The sequence below is a fragment of the Carassius gibelio genome, chromosome B23 (assembly GCF_023724105.1).
Source record: "Carassius gibelio isolate Cgi1373 ecotype wild population from Czech Republic chromosome B23, carGib1.2-hapl.c, whole genome shotgun sequence".
Lineage (NCBI taxonomy): Eukaryota > Metazoa > Chordata > Actinopteri > Cypriniformes > Cyprinidae > Carassius > Carassius gibelio.
Window position 1 is genome coordinate 19,254,880 of NC_068418.1, and position 23,807 is coordinate 19,278,686.

At 36.2% G+C, this 23,807-nt stretch overlaps 6 protein-coding genes and 2 non-coding genes across 14 annotated transcripts in view; 5 read left to right on the forward strand and 3 right to left on the reverse strand.

The window, feature by feature from the left end:
* Positions 1 to 6: 6 nt before the first annotated feature.
* Positions 7 to 3,348, forward strand: LOC128011852 (uncharacterized). The gene is made up of 5 exons (XM_052594611.1): positions 7 to 219; positions 390 to 538; positions 809 to 853; positions 1,454 to 1,486; positions 2,286 to 3,348. Exons 1-5 carry the CDS (start codon positions 76 to 78, stop codon positions 3,346 to 3,348), a joined length of 1,434 nt encoding a protein of 477 aa, XP_052450571.1. The 5' UTR covers positions 7 to 75.
* A 44-nt stretch (positions 3,349 to 3,392) lies between these two features.
* On the reverse strand, positions 3,393 to 6,005 carry LOC128011857 (uncharacterized). The gene is made up of 2 exons (XM_052594617.1): positions 5,801 to 6,005; positions 3,393 to 5,012 (listed from the first exon to the last, which is right to left on the reverse strand). Exons 1-2 carry the CDS (start codon positions 5,810 to 5,812, stop codon positions 3,777 to 3,779), a joined length of 1,248 nt encoding a protein of 415 aa, XP_052450577.1. The 5' UTR covers positions 5,813 to 6,005; the 3' UTR covers positions 3,393 to 3,776.
* Positions 6,006 to 7,267: 1,262 nt separating this feature from the next.
* Positions 7,268 to 16,162, forward strand: LOC128011884 (SH3 domain-binding glutamic acid-rich-like protein 2). Its single transcript, XM_052594657.1, has 4 exons — positions 7,268 to 7,497; positions 13,011 to 13,196; positions 14,399 to 14,470; positions 14,834 to 16,162. Exons 1-4 carry the CDS (start codon positions 7,453 to 7,455, stop codon positions 14,846 to 14,848), a joined length of 318 nt encoding a protein of 105 aa, XP_052450617.1. The 5' UTR covers positions 7,268 to 7,452; the 3' UTR covers positions 14,849 to 16,162.
* A 1,099-nt stretch (positions 16,163 to 17,261) lies between these two features.
* On the reverse strand, positions 17,262 to 19,289 carry zgc:153284 (uncharacterized protein LOC751696 homolog). Of its 3 annotated transcripts, none has more exons than XM_052594660.1 (4): positions 19,249 to 19,289; positions 18,695 to 18,816; positions 18,227 to 18,394; positions 17,262 to 17,438 (listed from the first exon to the last, which is right to left on the reverse strand). In XM_052594660.1, the coding sequence occupies exons 2-4, from the start codon at positions 18,737 to 18,739 to the stop codon at positions 17,376 to 17,378; spliced, it is 276 nt and encodes a 91-aa protein (XP_052450620.1). In that variant the 5' UTR covers positions 18,740 to 18,816; positions 19,249 to 19,289; the 3' UTR covers positions 17,262 to 17,375. The 3 variants fall into 3 exon arrangements, with proteins under 3 accessions (XP_052450620.1, XP_052450622.1, XP_052450621.1); XM_052594662.1 differs by lacking the exon at positions 19,249 to 19,289 and adding an exon at positions 19,117 to 19,135; XM_052594661.1 differs by lacking the exon at positions 19,249 to 19,289 and having other exon boundaries at positions 18,695 to 18,901.
* A 174-nt stretch (positions 19,290 to 19,463) lies between these two features.
* On the forward strand, positions 19,464 to 22,177 carry rps12 (ribosomal protein S12). The gene is made up of 6 exons (XM_052594655.1): positions 19,464 to 19,562; positions 19,692 to 19,737; positions 20,469 to 20,585; positions 20,780 to 20,882; positions 21,566 to 21,667; positions 22,084 to 22,177. Exons 2-6 carry the CDS (start codon positions 19,724 to 19,726, stop codon positions 22,144 to 22,146), a joined length of 399 nt encoding a protein of 132 aa, XP_052450615.1. The 5' UTR covers positions 19,464 to 19,562; positions 19,692 to 19,723; the 3' UTR covers positions 22,147 to 22,177.
* On the forward strand, positions 20,320 to 20,393 carry LOC128012701 (small nucleolar RNA SNORD101). The gene has a single exon (XR_008183184.1). It is a non-coding gene; the product is annotated as a small nucleolar RNA SNORD101 (small nucleolar RNA).
* LOC128012210 (small nucleolar RNA SNORD100) lies at positions 20,626 to 20,710 on the forward strand. Its single transcript, XR_008182723.1, has one exon. It is a non-coding gene; the product is annotated as a small nucleolar RNA SNORD100 (small nucleolar RNA).
* An 845-nt stretch (positions 22,178 to 23,022) lies between the features above and the next one.
* Positions 23,023 to 23,807, reverse strand: part of eya4 (EYA transcriptional coactivator and phosphatase 4) — a 54,582-nt gene continuing 53,797 nt past the window's right edge. For all 5 annotated transcript variants that reach the window (XM_052594594.1, XM_052594595.1, XM_052594591.1 and 2 more), the window contains one exon: positions 23,023 to 23,681. In XM_052594594.1, coding sequence (XP_052450554.1) covers positions 23,601 to 23,681 — 81 coding nt within the window. In that variant the 3' untranslated portion in view covers positions 23,023 to 23,600. The remainder of the gene's footprint in view (positions 23,682 to 23,807) is intronic.

Genomic DNA, 23,807 nt, shown 5'->3' on the forward strand with positions numbered 1-23,807 from the left:
TGATTCTTTATTCAGCCCGCCGCCATTTTGATTCGAAAACGAGGCTGTGAGGGATAGCAGTCAGCAGCGTTCACTATGGCGTATTGTTGTGTACCGGGATGCCGGTCGTTTAGCCGTCAAAATAAAGACAATACGTCATTTCACAAATTTCCACAGGACAGAGAACTTCAGAAAAAGTGGATTGTTAAAATTCGACGGGACATTGGACCTAATTTTCAGGTAACAATATTGCATTTATGGAAAAAAAGGACTGTGTACCCTAACGTTAGCCTTTTGGCTAAACGCTAATTTCTAACGGGAGCATGTTTATTTTCCTTTAAACACCTGCATATAGCTAAAATATAATATTTTACCACAACAACTAAGTTCAAAATCTCAATTTTTCATAGATTACAAAGAACACACGAGTGTGCTCGAAACATTTCTCTCCGGAATGTTTTTCAAGGACACTGACTGGAATCAGGAAGCTAAAGGGAGGTTCAGTTCCCTCCGTGTTTACATGGACTCAACAGCCAAACGAAAGGAAAACCTTACGATCGTAAGTGAAAAAGATCTATTCTTCAAATGATGTTATATAGATTAAAATAATTAATTTGTGATAAGAGCGTACAGCTAGGTCATAAGCACCTTTCATACATTTACATGAAATAAATATAAACATGTCAAGTCTTACAAAATACTACTGGTTAGAAACTTTATTTTTATGCAAAGTGAAATGTATTTAATAGTTTGCTGTGTACTGTTTGGTATCAGCCCCTTTTAAAATATCAAATTTATGTTCAGAACATTATTTTTGTTTCTGCTTTAGACAAGAAAAATGGCATTTAGAGGAAGAACATGAGGAAGATGAAAGGTGAGCAGAAATGGAGGAAACTAATAAACATGTAAATTAACGTTAAGTTACTCTAAAAGTTTTGTGTCTCATTATCGTGGTATGCAAGTTGTATAGTTCAATCAATGACAGAACAGAGGTTGCACAAAATATTAATACCTGCAAAAATAGCTATTATTTCTTTAAGTTGTTTGTTCACAATCTTTATTAGTGTTTGATGGCCCCCATCATTCACTTTTTGTTTTATATTCTTTTTCACTGATTTAGTCATAATAATAATTAGTCATAGGCCTAATCTTAAAATCTGTTTTTTTTTAAATGCACAACAACTGAGCTTAAGGTTACAGATGTTTTTGTTAAATAGGCTCTGATAATTAGCTCTATTTGGATATCTAACCTGTTACCAATTTCACACTCAAGTACAGCCAGTACTAAACACTGCGTAAAACCAATAATAGACAAACAAGAAAATATAAACAAAAATATGAATAAATTATATTCACAATATCCCCCCACAAACTACATACATGTTATTAACCCCTATAATAATTGGTGTTCACATTATTTTATGCAACCAACTGTTTACTATTGTTACATGACTGTTCTCTTCTTTCTCTACAGTTCTACAAAGGATGGACCAAGCAACGAAGAATGGTTAGTAGAAATCTATCATACAAAATGTGTACCATATTTTCTGCACTATAAGGCGCACTTAAAAGCCTTTAATTTTCTCAAAAAATGACAGTAAGCCTTATAACCCATAACCCAGAGCACTTTATATATGGATCAAGGCGCTCAAGGCGTCTTTATATGACTGTTTTGTTGACATTCCCTTTATCACAGCTCTATCTAGTGGATGCATAACACAAACCCAGTCAAACGTTTGACTGCAGTATCTTCTATTCTATGCGCCTTATAATCCAGTGCGCCCTATATATGAAAACAGTTCTCATAGGCCATTCATTGAAGGTGTGCCTTATGGTGTGCCTTACAGTGCGGAAATACGGTATATAAATGCATCAAATGAGAAATAAACATGAATATAGAATAGGTGTATAAAATCTTACTTGCCTGCTCTCATTCTCTCTCTCTCTCTGTAAGAGCCATATTGCATAATTAATTATTTAAATTGAGTATCACAACTATTTGTGTTATGTTGCATGTTCTGGTTATATTTTGTTGTGTGTGTATATATATATATATATATATATATATATATATATATATATTATTTTTTGTAATATATAAGTTGTAAACCAAGTGGATTTATGTGAGAAGACTGTAAGAAGTGTTAAACGATTGATGTTGAAAATAAACTAAGAAATAAAAGGACATCATGGACTCTTGTGTCGTTGAATAAGCGAGTGCAACAAGACAGATATGCGTCAAAACTTGTGTATTAATTATAAGAAAATGTACATGTCCCATTAACACTCTCAGTTTCTCAATCTAGTCATGTCACAGAGATGCCAAACACTGATCATGACTATTGTGTGGAGCCCATGACTACAGAGGAGAAGCTTGTGGCTGCACAAGAGGAAATTTCTCGTCTGTCTGCTGAAAATGAAGCACTCAGAAGTAATCAGTTTGGCATTCAGAACTTTATGGGTAATCCAAAACTCATACAGTTTTACACTGGGTTCCCTGACTATGACACTGTAAGAGCCGTTTTCTTGGCTCTACAGCCCACAGCACAGAGCATGGCCTCATGGGCTCAAGTGCAAAGAATCAATCAAACAAACCAACACTCACTGAGGGTTGGATTCCAGGCTCAACATCTCTCCCTGTTTAATCAGTTTTTTTTGTTTCTTTGCCGGATTAGATTGGGCCTTCTTGAACAAGACCTTGCTGTGCGTTTCAGTGTTTCACAAAGTACAGTCAGTAGAATTTGTGTAACCTGGGCAAATTATTTGTACTTCATGCTGGGGAGTCTGCCTATATGGCCAAGTAGATCTGCAGTTGATGAACTTATGCCAGAGTATTTTAAAGCTCTCTACCCCAAAACCAGAGTCATCCTGGATTGTACTGAAATTCGAGTCCAATCTGCCAGCTCTAAGGTACTGAACTCTGAGACTTACTCACACTACAAAGGCACGACTACACTCAAATCTCTGGTTGGAATTTCCCCGGATGGGAGCATGACTTTTGTGAGCAGTCTTTACACCGGAAGCATCTCTGATAAAGAGATCACCAAGTCATCTGGCATTTTGAATCTTCTCGAAGAGGGTGATGCTGTGATGGTAGACAAAGGCTTTTTAATCAAAGACCTACTTGATGAAATTAATGCCACAGTAGTTATTCCACCTTTTCTCGGCCCAAGTGGACAGTTCAGCAATGAGGATCTTGCACACACACACAACATTGCTCGTTTGAGGATTCACATTGAACGGGCCATTCGACGAATCAAGGAATATCACATTTTTGATCGTGTGATTCCTTTGTCATTGGCTGGTTCTGTAAATCAGCTCTGGACTGTGTGTTCTATCCTCACAAATTTTCACGGTCCACTGTTTTGAGTTAACATATAAAAACAAAAAAAGTGCACATGGAATCACAAAAGTGCAATTTTGTATATTTATTATATAGTTTATACACTGGATTACATGTATATTTAAGAAAAAATTTAAAATTTTTAGATATTTTTTAAATAAAATGATACAATTTCTATAATACTGAATTTTTAAATATTGTAATTCTTACCACATTTTTGTTACAAAAGCATTTCAATATAAAAATGTACCTTTTAATTAGTTTCTCTTTGTAATAACACTTGTACTATTAATTATTTACAGACATGTCTGAAGTTTGAGAGAATTAAAACATTCTGCATTTCATAGGAATACAGTTTCATTTGTCATATTTACACTTTATAAAGATGGTGAATTAAAATCACTACAGGTTTTACACTATCCCTTCAAAGGGTAATTTGAGGTCTTGTTTCGGTTTACACTCTCCTGTTGCAGAGAACAGGTAAGAAACAGCTGAAAAAGAAAAAATCAAGCTTACACTTCAGCTCCTCCCATTCATCTTTGTTGAAATGGATACGTTCCAGGTGGTAATCACTATTGCATTTGACAAAAAAGTCACACCAGGTAAACCCACTAATCCCCATTTGTCCAACAATCTGATAGTAGTACTCGTGGGTCTTTTTTAGAGTGAAGTTCCCTGCTGCATTTGTCAAATATGAGCAGTTTTTGAAGCTGTCTTTGTTTGGGCATTTAATCTCGAGAAGACCGTGGACAGGATCTGCTGTAAGGTCAACTACTTTCCTGTCAGGTGAGGCTCCTAGGTGAGGGGCATGATGATTAATTATTAAGCCACAGGGAAACAATTTGTTTCCAGTGAGTTTTTCATATTCTGCAGCAGCAACAGGCTCAAGTTGTATGCCTCTTTTCATAGCTTTGGTCTGAATGGTTTGTTTTGCACACATGTCAGCAGCTAACTTGTCAAAGTCTTTAACTCTAGAACAGACCCGCTTAAAAGATGTTGATGTGATCCTCTCTGCGCGTAGCCGATGCCAAGTGATGCTGCTTTGGTCCCTGGTTCCACTTTCCAGGTGCAGTGAATCTTCTGATGTAATTATCAGACCTCCGTAGAAATCATGTTCTTCCTGGTTTAATACAGTTGCGTAGGAGCATGGTTGTGGAGGAAGAGGCAGTGTAGGGTGCTCTTCAAAGGACACAGTCTGCTGAGGTAATTGGTAGGATAAAACAGACCCTAAAGGTAAGTCGCCGAACTCTGTGGTGACAAGTTGTTTTTGTTGGTTACTGGCAGTTAATAGTTTAAACATGTGGCTTCTGCTGCCTGATGCTTTTAGGTTTTCCCTCAGATTCTCTTCAAATTCACTACAGGGCAATGGGACAGGGACTGGGCAGTAAACATTTGGAAGAATTCCCTCACTTGTGCGGTTTACTCTATGGGTACTAATATTTGGTGGTTTTACTTTGGAAACCGATACTGTGCTGATTGGCTTTGGCTTTAGTCCTAATGTTCTTGATGGCACATGCCATGTTTGAGGCAAAGAGGTTTTACTTGCTCTTGGTGGTACACATTTATGCTCCATTTTTAGGTAGTGAGCCAGTGTGTATAGTAGTCCTAGTAAATGATTACAGTGCCCCAATCCTGCTTTACAAGTGCAGTGGGTGTCTCGGATAAAAGGGTTTTCTGAAGCCAGCTCCACCTGCAAAAAAGCAACAAAATGTTAAGAAAAAGACATTAACTAATTTTTTTTTATACTTTGGTCTTAAAGTATTTCACAACTATAACGGTTGTTGGTATAACTAAGTTACACTTATGTTACAACAAGATATAAAAAAGTAATTAGTTAGAATCTACTTATTACATCTGTGTAATAAGATACGTCAGTTAATGTTTTTTTGTTTGTTTGTTTTTTTATATCCCAAACAGCTATCAGCCTAACCGTTTTATTCCCCCAGTAGTACTTATATAAAGAAATGTATATACAACATTAAAGATCAGAAAAACTACTTAAGACCATATTCATGTCAACAATAACAACTTGCATTTTAAAATGACGCTGCTTACTAGAAACACCTGGTATTTAGTATGAACGAACGAACAAACATACAAACAAGGTCCAAAAATGAACGAAGGACCAAAACTTGAACTCAACATGAACCCTCCTGAACATGGAGGGTGTAACGTAGAAATTTCCTCACAATAACACAAAATACCTTCATGTTGTAAGGCGGCTCGTTCTTTCGCATCGAGCGAAAAGACCGGGCCCTAACACTACAGCCTGCTTCGTTTCTCTTCACTGTAAAACCACAGGTATCATGGACATCAAACACTACAGTTCAACACTTCGAGTTGGCTAAGAGGCTAATGTTAGCAGCACATACAATCAGTATGTAACGTTAGGTCGTTCGGCAACATTTGCGCTATCGTGATCTTCAATGCAGAATGCTAAGCTAACCTCACAAGAAAGTTGAAAAAGTAACGGTTTACCTTCAACATCATGGATATAACCCTCGATCCAGTTGCTGTAACCCTTCAGGAGGATAGACCTGGGAATTTTTGATCCTTCGTCCGCCCATGACTCCACAATATTGAGCGTAAGAGGAGGAAGAAATGACAGGTTCGTAGTCCACACAGCCATGTTTAGTTGTTGTTATTTCCGGTTTACCCTCACAGCCTCGTTTTCGATTCAAAATGGCGGCGGGCTGAATAAGGCGTATTACATCGACAGACAGGCGACAGGCGTCGGTGATTCTTTAAAGCAGCAAAAATCCGTCAGAAAGATATTTTAAAAGCGAATTTCGAGTATGATTGGTGTTATTATGATAGCACTCAGTGATGATAACACTCGCATGACAGATAAATTATAAGATAAAAGTTAAAATATCTATTTTCAATGGAAACAATGCTAAATGAAAATTATAAATATCTAAATAAAATCAAAATAATAAAATGCCATTGAGTTCCATTGATTTAAAACATTTTAGATTTAAAATATATTTTTGTCTTCACAGTAAGAACAAACATGCAAATGACCAAATAAATACCATGTTAATATAATAATAATAATAATAATAATAAATTAATAAATAGAACTTGGAAAATTAGCAAAATTAAGCAACAACCACAAGTGGCTTGTTGATTTAAAATATTTTTATTTAAATTAATTTTAATACGTGTGTGTGTGTGTGTGTGTGTGTGTGTGTGTGTGTGTGTGTGTGTGTGTGTGTGTAGACACAAGACTGTGTTCACGAGAACGAGACGGTCAGTGAGGGGCGCTACTGAATGGAATTTTATACCTGAGGAGGTTAGACAGCTCAACACTTACAAGGCCTTTACAAAAAAATTGGCTCATTAACAGTAATGTCTGCCAACATTAAAAGCAGAGCCTATTGAGAGAGAAATTGCACTGTCCCCTTTTAAATAAACCATTAAATCAAATCAAATTTCATTTAGACTTTTTTAAAGAAATTTATAGGGACATTTATTTTATTCAACTGAAAAACACAAAATGCAAAATGCAAAAAAAGAAGAAAAAAAAGATCAACTTATACTTTATGAAATTATACTTATTAAAACAATGCACTATATGCAGCAATAAACAACATAACCAGAGCTGCACAATTCTGGAAAAATTGAGAATAATGTTGTTTATATATATAAATTGGAGATCACGAAACCAACTCAAATAAAGCCTTTTTATGTAGGCTACACAAACGCATAATGTCAACAATGATTTCGCTATATTCAGCAGCTTGACATATAATTTCATTTTGATAACACTTCGCAGCAACATCCTAACTATGGCAGTAACATATTTGCATGAGAGCAGGATTTACGTAGCTTTTCAGGTATTTTACATTATAGCCTTCGGATTTTTATAGGAGATGGAAACTACATTTCCCATGATCCACAGCTTCAGTTGAAGCCAGAGGATAAAAGCGCTGCGAGTCTCTCGCGCTCCCGGGTGAAGTACACTGATGGAGCGCGAGCGGCTTTATCATAGAACACCGGGCGCGCGCACACACTTTCATTTCAAAGGGTGGCGTTGACGTCACCGCATATCCAAAGAAGTCTATAGAAAGGGAGATCGCAACATTTCCAAGCCTTCAGTCTTCCGCGAGAGGGCAAGGACGATTAAGATGGTCATCAGAGTGTTTATTGCGTCCTCCTCCGGGTCTGTCGCGGTGAGTAACATGTTTACACCGCGAATTTTAGAGTTGCGTGTTGTAAAACTGGAGACTACCGGGAATTACATCATACGACAGCAAATTTTTAATCTGTGATCTTTAATTTTATAATCTATTTTATATATTAAAAATGTAACGTAAGAATGTATTGCATAGATTTATACGAATAACTTCGTTTCATGATAGCTACATTTATGGCACTTTGTAAGGTTTTTATGTGCACGCGAGTTATACTGTATATGAATATGTCAATAAGAGTGTCGTTTATATTCAAGGAAGCCCTGTCCACTTCATAAACTTAACCCATCCAGGAAAACCCACCCTCTCTTTCAGGCGATACCATGGTACAGTGACTGAATCAAATAGCAATACTATGGTACTTTTAATAGAAACCATTAATCCTTTATCCATGTTCATGGTATTTACATGCCACTCCAAGAATAATTTTCCTAACACATGGTTTAAGGGTGTAACTGTGGTACGTTTTGGTATTTTACATTTACATTACAAGTTGATGCCAAACTGGGGCTGTTTTCAAGCCACACATGACAGAACATTCTGGGTAGATATGACTTATGGTGACTAAAATCTATTAGTTACATAACCACTGCCACACTCAGTTCTGATCTATATATTCATAAATTATTTCTATCAAATGCTTTTCAGTTTTTATGGTTTATGATGTATTTGAGATAACCCAAACTGTTGTCCACCTCGGTGCACTGCAAACAGCCATACACTTAGGTTGGACAAAGTGCATGTTTACAGTAAAAGCCAACCCCACTGCCAACTCCAATGCCACAATCACTGGCGTACAGATCAGTTCGTTTTTAATCGCTCTGTTATACAGCCTGCAGGGAGAGCACAAGAAATGTCCTGATTCATTCAGAGCTGGGATTATATTTCAACCTTTTAGCAGGCTGGTCCAGTGACATTGATTTTTAGTTCTTTAAATGAGGAGATCACAGTCTCTGAACGGAGACTGGGAGAAGGGAGGGGCGACTGTATTCATATTTTCATGTAATGTCATTCATTTGGCGTTTGATGGTTATCAGATGATGTTTGCACAGTGACTCACTGTGTATCTGACAGCTTTGATATGGAGATGAAGCATGTGTTTTTGGATGTTAGAGAAGCATGTACAGTTCAGTACTGTAACCTAATAGTACCAGAATGAGGTAATAGCCTAAATGCGTTATGCACAGATTTCTTATTTCTTCAGGACCAGGACTGCTTACCCAAAAAGAGCTATTTTTAAGTCTCCGTGGCCTCAGCACACACTGCTCTCATAGGCAAACATCTCCTTTATGCTGACATTCTTCTAGGATAATCATTAGAAAATAAATATGAAATGTTTCACCGAATAAGTGGCATGTGATGGGTTGGCAGACTTACTGTGTGTGTGTGTGTGTGTGTGTGTTCACTCTGTTTGCATATGTGTTTGTTAAATAACTTATTTTTTGTCAAGAGGATGTGAAGCAAGTGATGGCTGATGAAACCTGTACTAAAAAGCAGCCGATTTTAGGATCAAATGAGTAACGGTTAATATTTTAACTTACAGCTAGCAAACACTGATTCACATTAGCTCTCATAAACTTTGGTCAGAGGGGGATTATAAAGGTCATACCCTGACTAACCTTTTCCACCCGTTACACTCATCCACCTGAGTGAAAGACTGTGACTGAGAGCGCTCATTGAGTGATTTTCAGTCAGCTAGGCTTAGTGGAGAGACAGGTTCGACATTGATATAGGCTTAAGTGTGTTAAGAAAGTGAGTGGTAAGAGTGCATTCAGCTCATTGATTTAAAACCGGATGACACACACTCATGGGATTTGTCTTTTTATAAAAGTGTACGTCATCTTTTAACTGAAAGTTTTACGCATGCAAAACTTCACAAAAACTCTATGTAGTATAATTTGTATTTTTTATTTTTAAATTAGAAAAAGAATGTACATTCAAAACCAAATCATATCAGTAGCCTAACAAATGTAATTTAAATGTAGCAAAGCACCTCGTGATCACATTAACAAAACCTCTGTAAACTATTCTGTAATCAGTTTTTTTGTTTTTATTGTTTAAACAATATTTTATTAACTAGTAAATCTATTAAATAAAAATTGGAAAGCTGGAACACAATAAAATGTAAATATTAAATGAAAATGTAAAATGAAAAAAACTAAAAATTTGTAATATAGTAATTGATATAGATCAGTTTTTTAAGTGCTAAATTACTAAAACTGGTGCTACAGATGGATATAAATATTTTAAAAATAAACTAATACACATAACAAAATTACTTAAATTAAAAAGAAAAAGGTTATTCAAAGCATTAATGAATGGCATTTACTAATAAATAAAATAGCACTTATTGGACACTTTTGCTTTCTGAATAAATGAGTCATCACCATTATGCGTCTCACAGAGAGTGGCATTTTATTCCTTAATGAATGAAACCGCGTTTTTTGAACGAATCGGTTGAACGACTGATTCAACAACTTGCACTCAAAGACAGGTGAATGCTGTTTGTAACTTAATGATAGTGAATATTTACAGAAAACATTATTTATTATCTTAACTAACATGTTGTTGTAGACATAAAGAAGTTGAGTTCTTAAAGTGAATCATATAGACAGAGAATAGCTATGTCTGCAGTGTTTTGTTTTGAGGATAAAACAATAGCTGCATTGTGTGGCTGCCCTGCTTCGACACAAGGCTAGAGCTGCTATTGTCCTGCTTTCAGTTTATCAGGCCGGGAGTTTTATAGAGCTTTTAAAAAGCACAGACAGAGTTTAATGTTTAATGGAGAGCTTCTCTACCTTTACAAAGAATATCACTCTCTTTCTTGCAGTCAAACATGTGAGAGATATATGATTCACTCATCAATGCATCACTGAGTATCAATCTTTAGTCACTCGTGCTTTTTATGTGCACAGGTGTGTGTATGTGTGTGTTTAGTGACAGAATTCATCTGAACAGCTCTGCATGCACTGGCCGCCCAGCAACACGCTCTGCAAAGTCAGCAGAGAGAGGGAGAGAGACAGGCGAGGTGAGGCAGGGGACTTTTTGTACTCCATCTGTCCTCCTCCACAATATGGATATGTCCAAAACCACACTTTAGTACTGCCAAACTAGGGTGTGTAGGTGTGTGATTTTGTAAGTCACACCCTCTCAACAGCTGTTGAAACTAGGCCTCATTTTCTGTGGTTAGGTGCGCAGACTGAAGTATTAGTTCTGGAGCCTGTTGAGGGAAAATGCATGTAGCTATATCATCAGCTAAAGGTATAGATATGGCTTAATAGTTTAAAGATTTAAGATTCTACACACGTTTTTAGTTTAATTTTTTATCTTAAATGGTTAAGCCATGAATGAACATTCTGTCATTAGTTACACACCAGTGTTATTTTAGTACCATTGATACTGTACTATCTATACAACCAGGCAAATAAATCAGCTTTTATTTTTAGTTTTCTGTTTTATTTTAATTTGTTTTGTTGCTTTCTTGTCATTGTTTTTAAACTATGTCTGTATAGTTTTTATTCTTTTTTTTATTATTCAAGTTTATATTTGTTTTATTTCAAGTTATGACTTTATGGTTTTAGTTAAACCTGTATTGTTCTATGAAACACAAAAGGTGAGAAAATATATAAAAAGACAGTCTGTTATATTTTCATGTAATGAAAGGTTTTTGCAACAGTGGTAAAGTTCTTTAAATTTTAAAACTGAAGCATCAGTTGAAGGGATAGGCCACACAAAAATGACCTTACAAACCTGTAAGACTTTTGTTCATCTTCGAAAGTTGAGATCAATTAAGATATTTTTTGTCATGCATTCAAAGAGCCGTCTGACACTCCCATAGACAGCAAGGATCCTTACACGATAAAGGATTAGAAACGTAGTAAGGACATCATTAAAAAAATCCATGTGACAGTGGTTCAACCATAATTTTACAAAGCTACGAGAATACTCTTTGTGTGTGAAGAAAACAAAAATAACGACTTTATTCAACAATTCGTCTCCTCTGCATTACTCGATAGTGCCATTTTTGAGCGTATCACATACATAAACAACGTATGCAACGTATGTATGCAGATACATTGTTTACGTTCAGATCAAAGCGTAAATAACATAAACAGCGTATCAGTGTACAGTGCTGCTGACACAGAACAGCATTGGTTATGAATGTGATACTCTCTAAAATGAAGCTATAGGGAGGAGACGAATTGTCGAATAAAGTTGTTATTTTTATTTTCTTTGCACACAAGATCTATTCTCGCCACTGATATCGCATGGATTATTTTAATGATCTTCTTGCTATGTTTCTGAGCCTTGATCGTCTGTAGGGGTGTCAGAGAGCTATGTGAATGCATTAAAAATATCTTAATTTTTGTTCTGAAGATGAGCGAAGGTCTTATAGGTTTGGAACGACATGAGGGTGAGGAATTAGAATTTTCATTTTTGGGTGAACTATCCCTTTCTGCTATGTTGTTCGTTTGAGGAAGCGGTTTATAAAAGGAATGTTATCATTTTGGAAATCGTTTCATCTCTGTGTGCCACTACTTAATGCATCATTAACCACAAGAGCTAGGAATTTAAAGAGAGACATGTTTATTCTTTGCAAAATGTACTTGTCGTTGTTGCACTGGAAGGGAACTATTGAGTTTTTAACAGTACAACGGAGAGCCGAGCGCAGAGGGTGACAGACAAGTGTGCAAGATAAGGACAAAATGTTTATTAATTGTTAATATGGGGAAGGATTCAGAAACACAGGACGCCAGACATAGAACAGATGTTAAATAACCTTTTGACCACACAAATAGACACTATGAAATATACACACAAAGTCTTTCATGGTTTGTGTGTTAAATTTGATGTGCTTTAAAAAAAAAAAAGCATTCAGGCTATCAATTTTTTACCTAACATGTGTTCCCAGGCAATCGAAATTGAATGCATAGTCATATTCTATAAAGTTTTAGGGATTTTTTTTAGGCGTGTCTGAAGTCCCTCCTGTGTGTTGTACATGTGGTTTCAGATAAATCCTTTTGCTGATCAATATTCTCCTGTACATCTGACTAATGGGAATTTCACTGAGTGCTTTCCATCTGTGTGTTTTCAGAAAGGACACATAGACACTAATGCACACAGAAATCTAGAACAGTATATTAATACTTTATACTTTTACTTTTTCGCCAACACTGTCAAATTCAGAATGTTTCAAGGCTGGAAATTACAAGGTTGACGAGTCCAAAATTAGTTAATAACACTTTTAATTAGTTAATATCATTGCACCACATATTATTTTCAATCAATACTATATTTACTATTTTACAATTCTGTAAAAATGCACAAAGTATCAACATTGTAAAGAATCAACTATATAGTATTTATATGAGTGAATAATTACTCATACACTCATAAATGTTAAATCATACATTTAATAACTTTGATAACATAGATCATTTAATATCTATCACAGATCACTGACCAAAGAATTTTTTTGTGTGATTCCTCAGGTGAAGAAACGTCAGCAGGCCATCGTGGGCTTTCTGGAGGCCAACCGGATCAGCTTCGAGGAGGTGGACATCACCATGCTGGAGGATCAGAGGCTCTGGATGTACCAGAACATTCCTGAGGAGAAACGACCTGAAAAGGGCAATCCTCTCCCCCCTCAGATCTTCAATGGAGACCACTACTGCGGTGTGAGCTATCAATTATTCAATTTCTAATCCATATGCTTGATACGTCACACACTGGACAGGTGATGCACCCTCTTTTATTAAAACACGCTCACTTAACATGTTCAATAATCTTCTTTCAGAAGCAAATTTATTGTTAGATACTCACACATTGGTGATATCTTCATCAATATACCGACACAGACCTCAATTCATGCATATTAATTGGTTCTGTAAGACGTCTGGGGGATTCTGCTGAAGTAATACTCTGTTTCTCTCAGACACTTAAATCAATGATAAGCTAAAAGCTCTCTGTCTGGCCAATGAGTCCACATTGGGTTGGTTTGAGAGGATGTTTATTAAAAATCAATGCATGTATACAAAGATCCATGGTGTAAGCTGTGTTCTCTTTTCCAGCCAATTGCATTCTAGAGTGGGATTAATTGTGTTTTTTCTAGCCAATCACATTAAAGCATGAAATGCCCTTTATAAGGTTGTGAAAAGGGAGGGGCATTTTAATAATAATAAAAAAATCTTAAAGTTTGCAGGCAAACCACATTTTAATACTTACATTAACACCTTCACACTCTCTATTTATCAAATAGAGTTTTAGTGTAATATGCCACTGTGACTCTCTTGCCATAAATGGCTAAAGAATCGGAAAGATATTAACCGATTTTGAATCTTAATTTAGAAATGATTCATCACTTTAAACTTGAGTCAAAAGGTTTGTATATTTTGGGACTGACTCATGGAAGCGTCTGGATTTTGCTGAGTGCCCCACTGATGTAATCTCACAATAATCCTAATTACTCTTAGACACCGCCTCCAACAACTCTCTTAACCAATCAGAACAGCAGATCCGCTTCCTTCACGTCAAAGCGATTAACTGTTTGACACTAATGTAGAGCAAGACACATTTGAACTTTCTTTGTGTATTTTTAAATGAATTTATGTGCAAGGTGCTTTTTTTATATGGAGAATTGTTATGAATAAAGTTATATCATTAATAAGCAAATTGATTTGAAGTAATTTGATTTTAGATTACACTAATGGATGTTAAATAGCATAATTTATATAATCTGAATAAGCAGGTTCACTTATTAAGTTTGGTTTGATATTTATGGCAGAAAATGCCAATATTATAAACAAATTGAAAGACAAACGGCACAAAAAACATCTGCTAAAAACTCTCCTCAGTCATTTATCATTTTGTCATTTTGCAGGATTATGAAGATTTCTTCCAGTCTAAAGAGACGAACACAGTGTTCTCGTTCCTCCGTTTGCCCCCTGTAAAGGTACAAACACACTCCAGCTTGTCTTTTTATTAATAAAAAGGAGAAAAAAAATTTAAACACATAATAAAAGGTTAATAAAACCAGTTTTCAGAGAATATATATTGAATTTATTTTATTTTTTTCCTCCCCTTCTGGCTGTTTATTTTCTTGTTTTATGTATGAACCATTAATGTTTTTAGATTTGTGCTTAAAAACACAATGAACTTCAGAATATATTCTATGAAACACTATGCAATTTTTATAGTGGATGTTTTAATTTTATTTCATATTGTGTTACTGGCTCTACACTGGTTTAATGTGATATTTAATACGGATTACAGAATAGGATTGAGATCTAACTGAGTTAAATTCTTTTCTCTGCAGGACTCTGAATCCTAGAGCGTGTCATTGACAGTTCCCTCGACTGAAACACTGTGCTTTTTCCTCTCTTTTTCCTGTGATGTAACTTTCGTTTCCCGGGCTGAAGCCCTCACTGCCAGCAATGCTTTTGCCAAACACACTCTGCCCTCCAGCTAACAAACTTCTCCTTATTCAAACACACACATACACAGGGTGAATAATGTTTTATATGGCCTAGTTAATTATTTATATGCGTTGCTGTTCTGTTTCATTTGTTGTACATGTGTTGCATGAAAAACCTATTCTGCTTTTTATAAAGTGATACAGAGATAGAAAGTGAACTTAATGTCTGTGTGCATAGGACTTCTATTGTTAATCTAGACAAAGAGAATAATAAGCATGCAAGGTTGCATGTACACGTCTCTTGTAAGTTGTTCTTTGTTTACATTTCCAAAAGGAAATGTAGGGAACCAGCAGAAGAATTCAGAATAATGTTGTCTTTCCGCAGACTTTGATCCATTTGTAAAAAAGAAGTTCAGACCAAAAGCCAAAACAGCCTCAAAACAGGAAATAGAATCCTGACCTGAATTAAGAGCTCAGTGGAACAGCGCTGATCTGAGCTCAGTTTTTCCACGACACATAATGGCTCTTTAAAGCTTTTCTGAGTGTAAAACTGGTCCTGAATCAGTATTTAAACACTGTATGCTCTATTACTGGAATTTCACATCCCATTCCTAAAGCCTTTTGTTCCTTCTACTGAAAAACATGCTTAAGAACTCATATCTTGTTCAATCTTTTCCTCTTTAATTGTGTGTTTTTCTTCTCAGGGGTATGTTAGCATGTAGCATGTAGCACACTGTGATGCCTCAACTTTCAGCTCACCCATTTATGTAGCTTATGTAGTGACTTACATTATAAAACGCTGGGGAAAATAGTTGGTTTTACTCACAAAGTTGGTTTTGTAGAACATATTTAATGTTTACAGACAGTCTATTCTAGATTTTTTCCTCCCAAACAATACAGAAACACTTCTAAACCTACATTCTCTGCCATTTTCATGTACTGTTCATTGTGATATGTGCTTCTTGTCCACTCCTCCCTCCCATTCATTAAATGATTCCACATGAATAATCATGTATGTTTTCACACACATACACACACACACACACCATTCTCAGGACACAATTATGTTTTACGTATGTCTCACACAAACACACACATATACACACATTCTGTAAAATGCAATCATTCCTTTCTGTACTGATGTATGTATGAAGTTACTGTTGTTTGCTTTCATAATTGAAATGAATAATTAAAAAATCTCATTTTTAATAAAGTATATTCAAAAACTGCTTTAATGATTATTTCTTGTGTTTCTCAAGAGAGTCTCAATTTAGGCAAATATTATATATAAAACAATATAAAACCAACTGGCATCCTACAATCAAAATTCATTTAAATATATGTTTTTTTTTTTCTTAAGCATGCTGTGCCGGATTAATTGTCCAAATATAGTGTAGTGTGTGCAACATACTGTAGCTTTTGAAGAAGCATGCTTTTGCATGTGGCAGTTTTACATTAGCAAGCAGAAGAGGCTGATGTAGAGAGCGTGAAAAAATGTTGTTCCTCTATAAATAGAGACAGATGTTTGCTACATGAGTTGAATACTAATAAAATAGACAGATACAGTGTTCAAATAACAATTTGACATACAGGACAAAAGTCTTTAATAGAGGGTCTTATTTGATTTCAAACTACTTTTGTATAATTAATTAATAAGCATAAACAATAATATATTAGTTAACTTCAAAGCTAATTAAGACGCTAAAGTTTATTTTAAAACATGTCCTCCAAAATACAAAAGGTCTAAGTATTTAACTCCTATCAGTGTCTCTATGACTTACTATTATTATTTTAAATCAGACTATAAAAATTATTTATCTGAATCTCTGCCAGTTTAATGTTTGCATTTGTTGCCATAAGCCAATTTCCACCAATCACCAATTTCTTTATTAAATTTCCAGTAAATACCTCCCTCAATCAATTAACTTTCCATAAAAAAAACATTGATCTAAAATTCTAACAAACAGAACACTTTATAACAGCCATTATCTTTTAATTAAAAAAAGAATTATAACTACGTTTTTTCTTTTGATATTTGAATGTGAATACTAATAATAGTGCACAGTAATTAAAATATTACAATTTAATTGAAATTCAATTTTGATAATGATATCAATAATGATTATGGCTTGATGAAGGTTTAATATAACACTACCTGAAACTATAATTAATAAGCTATTAAGCTACTGTCATGGGTTTAGAACCTTTAAGATTCACTGCTTAAAAACGCATCAGGCGGATTAAATGCGCCAATAGTTCATACATTTGAGATAATCGAGACATTACTGCACCCTAGTGGCCAAAATTAGGAAGTGATACTGTACACATGAAGATACATAATGTAGCAGAGATATTTTTTTTCATTTATTGATGTAAAATGTATCTTTTTGACATATATATTCTTTAAAAATACAAGGATTTAGTATTGCGTGCCAACAATAGTTCAGAGTTTGAAGAATGCCTCTGGTTTCCCATCCTCCATTGCATCAGAAAACTTCTGATAGTCCTATAAAACACAAACACAGATGAAAACCAGCTTTATGTAGTCTTTACAAATAAGAAATATGAGAAAGGAAAAATTTGATTTGAAAGCAATTAGTAGTGCATTACTGGTAAAGTACATCCAGACGCACTCCATGTGTGGGATCTGAACTGTGCGATTTCTTGCAGATTTATAAACAGCGTGTAGTGTTCTGAGCTTCACTTCCCAGAGTGGCAGACTATCACAAGAATGCCCTGGTGCACTCATCTATAGTGGACCGGAGTGTTTGAAAGGGTGTGTAAGAAACTGCAGGAGCCTGACAGCTCTCCAGTGTCTATATACAAACTCTTGTTTCAAGTGTTTTGTGCACAGCAAAATTAATAGCATTAACATACACTACAAACTATTACGCCCTGGTTTGTATACCTCTAAGTAACTGACTCAGTGTTTCAACATGCTTGTTTAAAACCCAAACAAATACATCTAGTTCATTTAGGAGATTTCCATGTTCTGTTTATGCTTTATGACACATCAAGGCCTGAATGTTACGTCCTTTTCCTAGTAACTTCCTTTTCCTATCATGGCTTAACACTCAAAATTAACAGAAAAACTTGTGGATACTGAACTTATTTCAAATTAAATTCATAAAAACATTGATTTGAATGCCAGGATGCAGCCTATCTGTTTTTAGAAGATTAAATCAACGGACCATTTCTGACTTGATGTTGATTTGATGCAGGAAAAACAGGAGCAACTTTTCTCTCTTGATCTACAGACCAGTATCAAAAACAAGGCTGCCAGATGAGACTTACCCCACAGTATTTGTCTCCATTAAAGACCTGAGGGGGCATCGCAGAGGGGTTTCCCACTTTCTTCCTCATCTCCTCCTTGAAGTCACTGCTTTCTGCGATGTCCACAGCAAAGTACTTGATCTTCTTGGCATCCAGGAACTGCAGAATCTCAGACTGAGCTTGCTTCACCTGACGAAACAGAGATGGAAAACAATGAACCTTTGACAACTCACAATGACACTCTGGTTTCTCTTCCTTGTTTTTAAAGACATGTGACAAGAACAACTAGCTATTTACTTCAAATCTCTTGCAATAACAATGTATTTCACCATCTACAGTTGAATTTTTTAAAACACAAACCTCTAATTTGACACAAGACATCTAGCATGTAAGCACAAAAACAGGCACTCTTTAAAAATCAGTTTATATCATATAGTTTCAAAAAGCAAGTAGACTATCAACTGTGCAGTCAGAAATACAGATACACACCTCTCTAGAGCCACTCACACTGCTGTAATACACCGTGATGGACATCTTCTGAAAGTGCTCAAAGGTTTGTTGGGAATAAAAGTAGCTGGAGAAGCAGACTGTTATTTCAGTAAGCTGGAACCCTTAAAACAAAAGCAATTTCAGCCAACTCCAGGACCAGGAAGGCAAGTTTTGACAGTACACCCCCAGCTACCACAGCCCCACCTACCACAAGAACAGACTCTCTCTCTCTCTTACACACACATACACAGACACACAAACACACACACATACACACACACACAAACCACCAACCGCACACATACATCAAGACATCAATGTGGCATGCCTAAACTTGCATGCAGTTGGAATTTATACCGAGATTGCACATTAACGCACTGATTGCAGCGCGTATCAAAATATATAATCTCACTGACACTTACGTTAGCTGGTTAAAAGTTAATATGGTTCATTAAACTCCGAAAAAAAGCTCTTATATAAATTGTTCTCACATAAAGTTAAATGTTGTTTAATCCCTTTACAATTAAACATTTTAAGTATAAATGTCCACATACGTTTTGGCGGCAATGGCTATCTTGGCACAGAATAATGTGCGGAGGGGACAGCGCCATCTAGTGGTGGTTTGACATGCTTGCGCCATCGCCGTGGATTAGACAGAAATATAAAACGGAATTCTTAATACTTTCGAGACATATTTTCTAAATAATCATAAAAACAATAACACGCAGTAAGTAATCGAAGGCCAAAAAAAAAAGAGTTCTGCGGATCTATCCACGCAGGCAGTGAAATGGACACCATCGCGGCCTTTTGCGCTTAAAACAGTGTTGTCGACGCTATGACGTCCTCTTTACTCGCAGTCAGAGGGAAGGTAGGGCGAGTTTTTGTAATCTCCGACTGAATCTGTCTTCAATAGCCAGCATCCTGCGTATAAACCACTGAAATATGTATCGTAAGGAATGGATGTTAATATATCGATTATATTATGCCTTTATTTCAGAAGTATATCCTCTCATCCATCGCTAATCTACAATGGCCGAGGAAGGGTGAGTGATTGTGTTCTCCGCACACTTCAGTAAAGCACTCGCTGCACAATCTACAGTTGGTATGGAATGTGTTCTGTATGGCTTCATTTAGCGGTTAAAATTAATTTTACTTACCCTAATGTTTAGGAACCACATGACTTTATTAATCTCCTCAAAGAATAATAAGAACGGCATCTTGAGCGCTGTTTTCTGTACAATGGAAGTAAACTGCGACCAAAAGCTGAATCAAACGTTCGCAAAACTCTTAATAGTAGTCCACTTGTATTCAGCGTATTTTAAAGCCATATGGTAGTTTTGTGCCAGGTTTGGCTTAATACAAGTTCACAATACTTCGATCGTTTCCTATTCACTTCAAATGTACCAGAAAGAGAATATATTGGACATTTATCTATGAACGTCTATATACACGTGCATTTATACTCCTGTACCACAAAATGAAGCCATACAGGGTTTGAATATTTATCTAACCTCTCTAATTAACTAATTAATTTCTGTTCTTGTAAGTGTATGCCATGATAAATCATTTTAGTTAAACGTTGGATGGTGGTGATTTATATTATTTTTTTTCTTATGGTGACCTCGGCTATGATGAACTTAAGTCTTTAGTCGGATACCCCTTCACTCTAATCATGAGTGAGACATCCAGTCTGAGAAGCCGCAGGTTGTTAAATGCATGTGTGCGCACATCTGACTCTTTGCACCTCAATAACATCCTCTTGTATCATTAATAGCATCACTGCCGGAGGTGTGATGGATGTCAACACGGCTCTGCCTGAAGTGCTGAAGACCGCACTCATCCACGACGGTCTGGCCCGTGGTATCCGTGAGGCCGCCAAGGCCCTCGACAAGTAAGAAGTGACTTATTTAATATACTGGAAGATGTTACTGTATGTCTATGATGATGATTTGGCTCCCTCTACTGAAGTCTCTGAGGATAACTGCCATTCGTTACCCAATTTCTGTCTGAGATACTGCTGAAGTGATCGGTCAAACCCGTTGGAGGAGATTTGAAGGCTTATCATGGTCATTCTTTGTTTGACAGGCGTCAGGCTCATCTTTGCGTCCTGGCAGGAAACTGTGACGAGCCCATGTACGTCAAGCTGGTGGAGGCTCTCTGTGCCGAGCATCAGATCAACCTCATCAAGGTGAGGAGAGGGCTATGAGAATAACATTTTAATACAACATTTATCGGGATTTATGGAAGCGCTTTCAGCCATAAAAGAGAAAAACTGCCCAATTTCTGACTTTCCTCACAATTGTTTCTTACAATTTGGATTCAAACTCAATGGCAAGAGGATCAGTAAATTGAAGGGTATAATTTCCACCACAGAAAGAAAGATGATTGGTACTGGACCTGGAGAACCATGGCATTGTATTTTTTCTTTAATGCAATCTTTAATGATTCTGATAATCTCATTAGGAGAGCTGTTTGCAGGTGTTTTAGATATGAGGGGCATGAAATATGCAGGGGTATAGGTCTCCAGGAGCAGGATTAAAATCCCCTGATGATGACTGATGTTTGTAACAAGCCGTATTAAGAGACCTGAAGGTGAGCTCTTGATTCGGACCACGCAGAACATCTTAACTGCTGCAGTTAGCTAAAGACTACTCTTGTGGCTAGTAACACGTTTGCTTCAGAATGTTGACGTATGTACTTTTTATTAGCCGTTAAAATGTCTTAAGTCCAAAATGTAAAGCGTGTTCTCTTGAATGGTGCCAAGAACTTTTTATTTGGCACGCATAAGCCTGATTTGAACTAAAAACGTCCAAATCGCTGCTTAAAAGTGTAGAGTCATAAAATTCTAACTGTGTCGGTGCTCTCTTGTAGGTTGATGACAATAAGAAACTTGGTGAGTGGGTTGGTCTGTGCAAGATCGACAGAGAGGGCAAACCCCGCAAGGTGGTGGGCTGCAGCTGTGTAGTCATTAAGGTGGGTGTCTGACTGTGGTCCTGATCACACTTGGAGTCTGTTTTTAATTTGACTTAAATCGAAAACCTGTTGGAAAATACCTTTTTGGTTTTTACTATTAGTGATTATTATAAGAATATTAGGGCTTCATATTTGAGCCAAGTCGAGTCCAGATGCTGGCTCTCCATGCCCTGTGTCTGGTTTTTAATAATCTTGGCTAGATTTAGCGCCTGGACACGAGCCTCTTGGTCCTGTTTTGATTCTTGAGGTCCCTAGAAGGGCAACAAGCTAAATTTACTGAATATATTTATATTTTATATAATTTTTATTGTTTCCTGTTGTAATTTATAGCAAGCGTTGAGTCGTGTTCGTTTTAAATTTGAATAAATGTTAAAGAGATAATGTGCATCTGATTTTTTTGATGTCTCCATCTGCAGGACTATGGCAAAGAGTCCCAGGCTAAGGACGTCATTGAGGAGTACTTCAAATCTAAGAAATAAGGCGCCAAATAAAAGCTCTTTGGAAAATGTTTCTTGTTGCATGTGTTTTTTTTTTTTTTTTTTACTTTGGAAGTTGTAGCAATTCATGCAAATTCTGAATTGAATTCAGAAATGGTAGAAACAACCGCAAACAATCTCTAGCGCGGTTCGACTGATTATACAGGACGTGCACTCTTCAGATGTAATTGTAAAAAGCACAAAATGCTCCAGCCTACCTGGGGTTTCTCCTGGGAGCCATGTTGACAGTTTAATCCAGTCTATACAGCACATCTTTTGTGTGTGCAACGGAGGAATCCCTGGTGCTGTTTTGATTCCACGTATGTTATAAGCTCTTAATGAGTTATAAGCTGATAAAAATACCACCTTATGTACTCAAATGAGCGCATTTAACCCAGTCTCACAGGCATTGGTTTTGGATGTTCTGCAAGCTTGTAAAATGTCTTAAAAGATGTCCAATCAGGTTGCAACCTCATCCTCATTTGAATTTTTAGATTTGGTGTTAACTGAAATGTGAACTCTAAACAAACTTTTTTTTTTTTGAGGGGGGGGGTACAAAAAAAGGTCTTTCATTATGACATAGTTCTACTTGTTTTCCAAGTTTGCCTTTTAAAAGTTACAAAAATTTGTCACTAAATGTACACACAAAAAAAATTGCATTCTGGGAAGAAAACTCTGCATTATGCCTGCTTAAGACTTTACAACTAATGGTCAGTCAGAATGAAACCAGAGCTTTATTGAAGCTTTAAAAGGTAATGCTTCCTTGATGCTATACTTATTTTTTTTTTTACTGTCTTGACTTGCAAGGAAAAAAAAAAAAACTGATTTGTTCAGAGGCACCAGTTTTTTTTCAACATGTAAAAAAAGACCACTCAAATCTCAGATGTTTACATTTTTTTATATCTACATACATTCTCAAAATAAAAACTGACACACAAATACATAAGGCACAACAAATTATACACAGACTTTTTTTGCCAAAAACTTACAAAAAAACAAACTCAAAATGATACCATGTGAAAACAGCGTCCTTTAGTGTTAAATCTAGTAACTGTAAAATAATTTACATGAGTTATGTGTCTATTCTAAATGATCCTTGATTAGAGTACAGCGCTCGAGTTGTTTAAGTGGAAATGAAGTCTACTGTATAGACAGATAATGTGATTCCTGTAGATGAGTGAGGATATATGTGGTTCAAGACGAAGAACTTGCCTCATTCAGACATGAAATGCAGTGTGTGTGACGTAAGACCTTAGTAAGCTCTTTACAAGCCTGGTTTGACCATTAAAATCGCATTTTCCCTCATCCTAGTCTGTCCTAGTCTTCTTAAGACAGTGCAGAAATATCTTAAAAGCCAGAGTTTTCTTAAAAAGAATCAAAAAGACAAAACGAGATTGCAGTGTACTCTTGTTCTTAAATAGTTGTACAAAAAAGGCCTATGATACAGGTGTTGACTGTTACAGGTACTCGAATTCCAGTGCTTGATGGAGGGCAAGCAGGTCAGAGTGGCTGGATATCCGCCAGAAGGGCATGTTGTGCTGGGAGGAGAAAAAGAAAATCAGAAATAGCATTTGCTTCAAAGTTTAAAATTTTCTAGCAATACCCATGCAGGCATGTTGCTACTAAGGTTTTGTCTAATATTATTGTGTTAGCACAAGTGTTCT

Bases quoted from the DNA above. Each gene is read 5' to 3' on its own strand.
- LOC128011852 (XM_052594611.1), top strand. From the start codon at position 76: ATGGCGTATTGTTGTGTACCGGGATGCCGGTCGTTTAGCCGTCAAAAT. The intron at 220-389 runs GTAACAATATTG...AATTTTTCATAG, and splicing joins ACATTGGACCTAATTTTCAG to ATTACAAAGAACACACGAGT. The intron at 854-1,453 runs GTGAGCAGAAAT...CTTTCTCTACAG, and splicing joins GAACATGAGGAAGATGAAAG to TTCTACAAAGGATGGACCAA.
- LOC128011884 (XM_052594657.1), top strand. From the start codon at position 7,453: ATGGTCATCAGAGTGTTTATTGCGTCCTCCTCCGGGTCTGTCGCG. The intron at 7,498-13,010 runs GTGAGTAACATG...GTGATTCCTCAG, and splicing joins CCTCCTCCGGGTCTGTCGCG to GTGAAGAAACGTCAGCAGGC. The intron at 13,197-14,398 runs GTGAGCTATCAA...GTCATTTTGCAG, and splicing joins ATGGAGACCACTACTGCGGT to GATTATGAAGATTTCTTCCA.
- zgc:153284 (XM_052594660.1), bottom strand. From the start codon at position 18,739: ATGTCCATCACGGTGTATTACAGCAGTGTGAGTGGCTCTAGAGAG. The intron at 18,395-18,694 runs GTGTGTATCTGT...CTGTTTCGTCAG, and splicing joins GTGTGAGTGGCTCTAGAGAG to GTGAAGCAAGCTCAGTCTGA. The intron at 17,439-18,226 runs GTAAGTCTCATC...TGTGTTTTATAG, and splicing joins ATGGAGACAAATACTGTGGG to GACTATCAGAAGTTTTCTGA.
- rps12 (XM_052594655.1), top strand. The intron at 20,883-21,565 runs GTGAGGAGAGGG...GCTCTCTTGTAG, and splicing joins ATCAGATCAACCTCATCAAG to GTTGATGACAATAAGAAACT. The intron at 21,668-22,083 runs GTGGGTGTCTGA...CTCCATCTGCAG, and splicing joins GCAGCTGTGTAGTCATTAAG to GACTATGGCAAAGAGTCCCA.